This window comes from Physeter macrocephalus, unplaced genomic scaffold (genome assembly GCF_002837175.3).
Source record: "Physeter macrocephalus isolate SW-GA unplaced genomic scaffold, ASM283717v5 random_7, whole genome shotgun sequence".
NCBI classification, from domain to species: Eukaryota; Metazoa; Chordata; class Mammalia; order Artiodactyla; family Physeteridae; genus Physeter; species Physeter macrocephalus.
Window position 1 is genome coordinate 156,541 of NW_021145293.1, and position 8,827 is coordinate 165,367.

The window sequence follows — 8,827 nt, forward strand, 5'->3', positions numbered from 1 at the left end:
TTTCCTCCCCCTTGCCTGTGTGCTTGTTGAGGGGTGGAACTCCAGTCCTGGTTACCATAAAGAGGGGAGGTGAGTCGTGGTTGGCCCTTCCTTGTGGTCCCACTTTGTGTCTCACCTATGTGCCGGCTGCCCCCAGACCCTCAGCAAACTGCAGTGCTGTTCCGAGTCCCAGGGCCCACCTGAAGAAAAGATTAACAGCCTCATTTACCAATTTCTTTCCATTCCTCAACAATCCTGAGGAAGGTGTTATGATTCCCATTTTGCAGATGAGTAGATTGAGTCACAGAGAGGTTAAGGCACATGATTAAGGCCAAACAAATAGGAAGAGACTAAATAGATTCAAACTGAAGTCCAAACTGGCCCCTGAGCCTTAGCTCTTATATGCTCTGCTGGGCTTCCCAGAGAGAAGGCCCTGCCCTACTTTCCACAGGGCTCCCATGCCTTCACCAGAGGCTGGAAGGCCTTCCAGAGGGCGGGCAGCTGGGCACACAGTGTGCCCCCACCCCGGTGCTCCTCTCCTTTGTTCCGATTCATGTCACCCACACAGGCCCAGGGCCTTTCTGGGGCTACACACCACTTGGAATGGTCTTCTGTGGCATTGAAGGTTGGCCCAGCTAGCCCAGGGAAGGCTGTCTGGGTCACATCCAGTACGTGCTGGACCCCAGAGCAGTTGGAGGGCAGGATGCCAGAAGATCTTTGCCAGAACTGGACCTGCAGGTCACTGCCAAGGGCTTCCACCAACCAGCCAGAGTACAGGTCTGCAGAAGATGGAAAGAGGACATGGACAGTGTCAGGATCACTGCTAGGGAGTCCCTTGGCCACTTCCCCTCTCTGAGCTGTTTCCTCAGTTATCAATTCCTGGCAATCTGGGGAATTATAACATTAAGACTAATAGATCTTACTAAATGCTTTATATGCATCATGTCACTCAACAGCCCTTTAAAGTTGATACCATTATTCCCAATTTTCAGAAAGGTAAGTTGAGGCCCTGGTTAAATCATGTATCACACAGCCAGAAACCAATATTTGAACACAGGTATATTGGTTGTTTACCTCTCATGTGATTATGACTCCAAGGTGTTCTAGTCCCTAACCATGACCTGCCCTCAGCCATGGACACACTAGACACCCCCTCTACAGAAAAGGTTCTCCAACTGTCAACCTCAAAGCTCACCATCTCCAAAGTTTCCAAATTTGGCAAAGCTCTGGAACATGTGTCCTTTGTTTGATGTGAGTGTTACACTGCTGTTCCATGGTCCCTGGCGAACATGATGGCCCTTGACTGCCTCCTCCAGGTGGGGGAATATCTGGGCGAAGTCCCCTTCCAGCCTATGGTCATACACGAGGGGGTAGGTGTAGGTCAGCTGTCTGCCTGGAGGGCAAGGGGAGAAGAAAACGAGGAACTGTTCCAAGATTCTAGCCTGGCAATCAGGGACTCACCCTGCCTCCCCATCTCCACTCACTGATATCCTGGAACTGGTTGAGAGGAAAAGATACACAGATCAGGGTCTGCCCATAGTTCTGGGCACTAGGAGGCCAGCTGTACGCAGCAGAGGAGGCAGGTGGAGGGAAGTTCGGAACACTGTGGATCAACCAGAAGCCCCCTTCTTGGTCCAGGAGCAGCACACCTGAACCAGAAATTGGAGATCAGGGGGACTGCTTGAGGCATCCCAACAAGCACATGTGCAACCCAGGAACACTCAGTCTGTAGGGGGCCTGGACCACAGGACCAGTGGGCAGTGGGCAGTGTCAGGACCACTGCTGAGCTCAGTTTCCACAGCCATCGATTCTCATAGTCCAGAGGAAGGACAATGTTGATTTAAAATAAGGAAACAGATGGCTAGGGCCCGACAGAGCAGCCCACCCTCACCCCCCTGACAACTCATGGGTTAGCTAGGGGAAATGTACAGGGAAACCAGAACTCTTCCCCAGTCCCCAGTCTGGCCTCACCCTTCGTGTGCCCACGGCTGTTAGAGTCCTGAGACCCGCTGGATTGAGGCGGTTGGTCATTGTAGAGTAGAAAGGTGAGCTGGGGAAGATGGACAGGGGCAACTTGAAGGTTCCCCCAAGTCGGGCCCACCCTAGAGTCCCACCCCTGGTTCCGCCGGAGGCGTCTTCACCTGGCTGGTGGTGTTTCGGTACAGCGGCAGCAGGCTGCGGCCCACGGCCCCCGTGGAGCTGCTGATGAGCCCCGCACCGTCGCGCCAGCCCCCTGAGTCTTCGTCTAAGTACTTGTACCGCAGCCCCCTCTGTGCCGCATCTCCGGGCCCGCTGTGGGCCGGCAGCTTGTAGACGACGAACCTGGAGGTTAGGAAATGGACAGAATAGAGGGAGAAGAGAAGGAACCCCAGTCTTCACCTAGGAACGCAGCAATCCCCAGTGCGGCCCTGGAGGGATAGTCGGCTCCCGCGCACTCACCAGTCCACAGGCTGCCCCGAGTCCCCGTAGCAGGTCAGGGTCCCTACAGGGACCCAGAGCAGCACGGCCAATAGCAGCAAGCTCAGCGCGGCCATGAGTTCAGAGCTCTAGCTGGGGTCTAGAAATCTGTGTCGGGACCGCAAGGCGCGGGGTCACGAGCTGGGCCAGACCCGACCTCTGGTGACTTTCACTTCCCCAAACCCGCCTGGGAACCCAGGCCCAGACATCACGAGAATGGAGACTCCGCCCGCCAGATGAGAAGCAGGGGTTTGAATAGGTAGTCAAGGATCCTCCACAGGGCTCGGCTTTCTTCCGGGAAGTCACTCTCTGCAGGCTCCGCCCCGGACCCAGCCAGCCTGGGGCCTCCTCCTGCTTCCGGCATACGAGTCCCTGATAGGCTCCACCCGCTGGCTCGGCCCAGACACGGCCTCTCATGGCCAGGTGATTTCCAGTGTCCGGCCTCCGGCTCTACTCCTGGCCAATCACAGCCCACGCCCCTCCAGCAGGCCCTGCCTCTGTCTCTTTCAATTCTGGCTAATCCCAATCAACACTCTTCCACTGAACCTCGCTCCTCCCCTGGCTTTTCCGTCAGAGGCAAGTTTGGATTTTTTTTTTTTTTTTTTTCCTTTCCTGCCTTACAGCCTGAGGTCCAACTCTTGTGACTTTTGCTCCCTTAAAGGGCGCTTGCCCTCCTGGTCCTCCCCCTTTTCACTCTGCATGTTTCCCCCACCCCCCGCCACCGCCGCTGAGCTAGCCAAGGGGTCACTTTGGATGATGACAGGGTGAAGGATGACGGGGCTCTGGGACCCGGCTGAGGACTTTTTTTTTTTTTTTTTTTTTTTTGGCTGCGTTGGGTTTTCGTTGCTGCGCATGGGCTTTACTCTAGTTGCGGTGAGCGGGGGCTACTCTTCGTTGCCGAGCGCGGGCTTCTCATTGCGATGGCTTTTCGTTGCGGGGCACCTGCTCTAGGCGTGCGGGTTTCAATAGCTGCAGCACGCAGGGTCAGTAGTTGTGGCTCGCGAGCTCTAGAGTGCAGGCTCAGTAGTTGTGGCGCGCGGGCTTACCTCCTCTGCGGCATGTGGGATCTTCTCGGACCAGGGCTTGAACCCGTTTCCCGTGCATTGGCAGGCAGATTCTTAACCACTGTGCCACCAGGGAAGTCCCAGTGTCAGTGTTGAGTTGCATTGGGGTTCTGGCAGGAAACAAGTGGCACTTTCAAACTGGGTAATTGGAACAGAGTTTCATAAAGGGACTATTTGCAAAGGCATAGGCAAGGATAAACAAAACAAAATGCAGCACGGTTTGGTGCAGAACCTTGGGCCTGAAGGCTGAAGGAGAGAGGGCTGCCTGCAGGAGCTGTAGCCTTCATGGAGGGAGGCAGGCAACCTGTGGTGAGGTGGCAAGATTGGGAGGAATAAACACACTAGGGAAGCCTCCGGGCTGAGGATTCTTAAGTGGAGGAAGATGGTCCCTGTGAATGTCCCTGGGTTTCGAGGCAGGAGGCAGGGACAATGTATCCTGACCTTGGGGTGGGGGAAGGACCGGCTGCAAGTCCCTGAGGAGGGTTGCCCAGTTTTAGGAGAGGAGGGTGTGAGTGTGTGTATGGCTCCCCAATATCACCTCTGGGGTTTAGCTTCCTCCCAACTTCCACACCCAAAACCCACAAATTCAGACCAACACTGAAGCTTTATCTGGGAGGAGCAGTTTGCAGTTTTACGAGACCCATAACCATTCACAGCAATGCCAGCCGCTATGTGGAGCTTCAGGAGTCACAGTGTGAAGCCTTCTTCTAGAACCAGGGTCTCTGGGAAGCCTCACCCCACAACGCCTCCGTTGTCTAGGGCCACCTGTGAGCTGGTCTGATGGTCCAGCTCTCTGAGGGTCTGTCTCTTTGTCAGAATTATCTAAGTATCCACCTGAGTCCGTTTATTTGGAGGTCTATCTCGCTCGGTCTACATGACCGTGTGTGACTGTGGCTCCCTTTGGCCAAGGACATGTGGGAACTTCTGCTGGAGGCTCCCCCAGGTCTGTCTATGGGCCAGTCCTTGGTGGATCTGTGGGCCCAAGAGTCCAGACGAGGGTTCATCCGAGGGAAAACCTCCGTGCCTGGATCCGTTCTTGTTCTAACCCCAGTCCCCAGGAAAGGTCCAAGTGCCGGGGCAGGGCTCAAAGATGACGCTTCATGTGCAAGGCCAGATGATCCGAGCGCGAAAAAGCACGTGAACAGAGCTGGCAGCGGAAGGGACGCTGACCGGTGTGCTTTCGGTAGTGACGAGTCAGCTCGTCGGAGCGCGCGAACCTCCAGCCACAGCCATCCCACGTGCAGGCGTATGGCTTCTCCCCTGGGGGGACGAGGAAGCCTTGAGAGCCACTGTCCCCCACACCTGGTCCCAGAGTCCTCCCTCCTAGCCTTGGCCGGGACTAGGGTGAGGCAAGTGAGGCGCCTAGGTCGTGAAATTTAAGGAGGCACTCACTCTCAGGGAGGGTCTGAATCTGTACCCAGGACCGGCCTCCGCTACCCCGACCCTTCTTCTTCTGTTCCTGCTGGCGCCAGGCCCCTTTTCATTTCCTGGTCACAAGTCGTGCCCTCTACACTACTAGCCCTACTTCCTGTGCCTGGTACCCTGCCCCTGCGTCCTAATGCCGTCACAATCTTCGTCCTTTGGCACTGCCCCTATGTCCCAGCCCCTCCTTTGCACCAGGGGACCCTCAAGCTGCTGCCCAATCCTGTCCCTGGCCTTGGCCCTTGAGCCCCGAAATCCACCTGGTGTTCCAGGCCCTGTCCCCAATGATTATGCTCTCCCCCTGCTAGACTTGGCCCCTCCTCCCTGCATTCCTGGACGGGTCTGTACACGTGGCCCCATCCTCTGAGCGGACCCCTGTGCATAGGCCTCATTCCTCCTCCTCCCCGCCTCTGTTCCACGTCCCCTCCCCTGTCTTTGGCTCCTTGGGACCCGGCTTCTCCTCCTATGCCTACCCTCCTGTATTTCCCAGCCATCTCCCTTTGCTCTCCAGGACCTGCCTCTGCGTCCGGGCCCCTGAAACTAACTCTCCTGAGCTCCAGCACGCCCCCTACAGTCTAACCAAGCAACCCACTCTTTATACTCCTGGCTACCGCCCCAGAACACCTTACTCCGCTCCCGCTTGCCCCAAAACTGAACCCTGGGTCTTTGGCCCCGCCCCTGGTATTTCGAGCTGTCCTCTCCCCGCAGTCCCTCCTCTAGCCCCGGCCCCTACACAGCTTGCCTGGCTTTCTGCTCTTCGGCCCGTCCCTGGCCCAGGTCTTAGCCCTCGGTTCCTTGAAATGCTTCCCAGGTTTTCCATGTCCTGTCTCCGTCCCCACATGCCTTCCGCACTACTTCCCATCCGGCTCCTGATGTTCCAGACTCGTCCCCAGCTCCTGCCCAGCCTTTTGCTCCGAGACTTTGCTTTAGCCCCGCCCCTTGCTCCTGGTTTCCAGCTCCTCGGCAGCTCTTGGCTCCCAAGGTCCCACCCCGCCCCTGCACCGCGCCCTGCCCCCTCACCTGTGTGCGTGCGTAGATGCGCCTTCAGGTGAGAGCTCTTGGTGTAGCTCTTGCCGCAGCCCGGGTGCGTGCACGTGTGCGCAGCCTGCCTCTTGCGCGCCCACGATCGCCTGCTGCGCTTGGATGGCGCGGCCTCCGCGGTCCCTCCTGGGTCTCCTGTGGTCCCCCCGAGTCCTGCACCCGTCGTCCCGGGCCCTAGACAACTCAGGAAGGAGTGGGGCGTGGCGGGACCGGGCGCCGGAGCCTGGAGCCCGCGGAAGAGCTGGAAGTGCCCTTGGTACTGCGGCATCGGGTACAGCGCAGGGTACCCGGACAGCAGCCCGTAGGGGGCTCCCGGCGCTGCAGGCACTGAAATCCCCGTCCGGGGGAAATAGCTGCCGGAGGAACCCGCACCCGGTCCCGGGTACATCGGCTGCAGCGGCAGCGCCTTGGGCTCGGGGGCTGGAATTAGGGCTGGGCCCACGAAGGCATCGGGAGCCGGGGTTCGTGGGGCCGGGCGCGCCCAGCCCGGGTGCTCTTCGGGACCCAAGAGCCCAGCCACCAGCCCCGGGCCGCCCGCGTATGGGCCCAGAGTCTCGGGCGACAGTGGGAATTGAACCCCGGAACCTTCGCCAGGCGCCAGAGCGCAAGTCTGGGGGACGCAGGTCTGGGGCGCGCTGCCCGGCTCTGGGCACGGAAAGTTGGTGAGGAGGAGATCCAGGTCCCAGGGGGTAGCCGCGTCCCTCTCATCGTCCTCGTCCTCCCCGGGCGTGTCCTCCAACTCAGGCCTCACGTGAAGGGGTGGCCCTGTGGGGTCGGGGGGGCCTGGGCCCAAGTCCTGCACCTCTTCAGAGCGCCACCACTGTGGGAGGGGAGCCGGTAGCACGAAGCTTCAGTGGACACCAGGGTATCCTGCCCGGAGACGGCGGGGGCCGGATGCCCTGATGGGGGCAGACTGGCTAGAGGCTCAATAAAGGGGTCTTGTTTGCTTGTCTGTCATGTCAGTCTGTCCCTCACATTGTCCTTCCCCCCCTCCCCCCACCACCTCAGCTTCAGAGACAGAGGTCTATCGGTCAGGCTGGAGACAGGAGATAAGGCTTACATTATCTGGAGCCACACTCAGGCAAGGGGGAAGGGGTGGCAGAGCCAAGAATGGAAGGCTGGGGGAGGCTCAGCCTTGCCTCAGTTTCCCCCAAGAATCTTCCTCTTCTTCCCTGTCCCCCAACAAGATTAATTCCAAGATTAATTCCTGGATGTCCCCTAGACACATCTGCCATTTCCCTCTGGTATCTGGGGGTGTCTCACTGAGCCTAGATCCCTGAGTTGTTCAGTTCCCAGCCTCACTTTTCTATGACAGAAATAGGCCCTTAGACCAGACCCCTGGCCTGCACTGAGGACATCCAGTGCTGACCAGGTCTCTGAATTCCAAGGCAAGATTCACACCTGATCCCCCGGCTCTGTGGCCTGGGCCCGGAACCCCTGGCAGCCCATCTAGACCCCACTGGCCCCACCTTGAGGAAGTCTTCCTGTGTGTCCAAGAAGGGGCCCAGGGTGGTCAGCGTGCTGATGGAGGGCAAGGCGGTCTCCGCTGCAGCCATGGCTGGCTGGTGCCCACCCTGGGGCTCAGGCCTCCTCTCCTTTGGCGGCCTCGTGGGCTCTGAGGCTCTCATGGCCCCTTGGAGGGCTCCTCTCTGCCCTCAGCTGATTGGCTGCAGCCCCTGATAAGGGGCAGGCAAAGGCGGGGGTCACCGTTTCTGGGGGAACAGACTTCGCCTAGGCCTGTTTGGGGCTGAGCCTTAAAGACTGATCCTGTATCCAAAGCCAATCAGATGTTCAGGGCCTGGGGGTTCAGGGGCTGGGGGTTCAGGGGTTGGGCAAAGTGAGGCACTGGGTTCCCAAAGAAGGAGAAACTTGGATCCTGTTCTCAGTTACCTTCCTGGAGAAGGGGGGACAGGCAGAATGGGGATTCTGGGAAGGAGCTTCAAGACCCCCTTGCCCCCGACCAGGACCTCGCAGCTCCCCTTCCCCATAAACAGCAGCAACCGTGCTGATGGCGGGACTTGGCATGAACTCCCTGCCAAGCCAAGCATTATCAGACTCCCCAGACGTTGGAGGCTGCTATCAGGTGGGGGCCCAGAACAGCCAAGGCTCTGTCCCTGGTGAGTGGGAGGGCTGGGGGCTGGGGATTAACTTGGTTTTAAATTTCCTGGGTAGTGAGCTCCCAGGGTCTGAGCCCAGTGTCAGGAGAGGCCCCTGCCAATCAGCCGTCACTGTCTACCATGGACAGCCCCCCCAACCCAGGCGGCGTTGCAGGGAGTGTAGCTGCATGGAGGCTGAGGCTGGTGCAGCTAGAATTGCTCCAGCGTGATGGGGGCTGGGAAAGAGGCCGTGACTCCCTCTCCTGCGTGGCATGGGAAAGTTGGATCGGGCCATAGGAAATACCTGACCTGCAGGAGACCTGGCTGCTTCTTGATTTCTACCCCACATGGGGGAGGGAATCTGAGGTTCTGCACCAGAGACTGTGGTGCCGAGGGAGTCCAGGTGGGTGACACAGACACACATCACAGACACATAGTTCATAGTCACACACATACACACACACACACACACACACACACACAGTACAATTACATAATGACACAAATCCCCTGGTCCCTAAGTCACACACCCCATATAGTCCCTGCACAAATACTTGTGTGTCTGTGTGTCACATAGACCATGCACAGACATACAATTCTCAGGCTCATAAACAACCATCCACTACGTTGGTTACATGATGTTATAGTCACTCATATATATAGTCACTCTATGTCCCTCAGACATAGAATTCATAATCAGGTGCTGACAATCATACACAGTTACCCAAATCACACACAGTCACACACATGATTTAGTCACAACTGAAC

The 8,827-nt window shown here is 57.9% G+C and overlaps 2 protein-coding genes across 2 annotated transcripts; both read right to left on the minus strand.

Annotated features, from left to right (window-relative positions):
* Positions 1-206: 206 nt before the first annotated feature.
* On the minus strand, positions 207-2,756 carry DNASE2 (deoxyribonuclease 2, lysosomal). The gene is made up of 6 exons (XM_007103604.4): positions 2,419-2,756; positions 2,121-2,301; positions 1,951-2,029; positions 1,464-1,628; positions 1,175-1,372; positions 207-758 (listed from the first exon to the last, which is right to left on the minus strand). Exons 1-6 carry the CDS (start codon positions 2,511-2,513, stop codon positions 418-420), a joined length of 1,059 nt encoding a protein of 352 aa, XP_007103666.2. The 5' UTR covers positions 2,514-2,756; the 3' UTR covers positions 207-417.
* A 1,828-nt stretch (positions 2,757-4,584) lies between these two features.
* Positions 4,585-7,564, minus strand: KLF1 (KLF transcription factor 1). Its single transcript, XM_007103605.2, has 3 exons — positions 7,433-7,564; positions 5,943-6,783; positions 4,585-4,760 (listed from the first exon to the last, which is right to left on the minus strand). The coding sequence occupies exons 1-3, from the start codon at positions 7,517-7,519 to the stop codon at positions 4,585-4,587; spliced, it is 1,104 nt and encodes a 367-aa protein (XP_007103667.1). The 5' UTR covers positions 7,520-7,564.
* Positions 7,565-8,827: the final 1,263 nt, after the last annotated feature.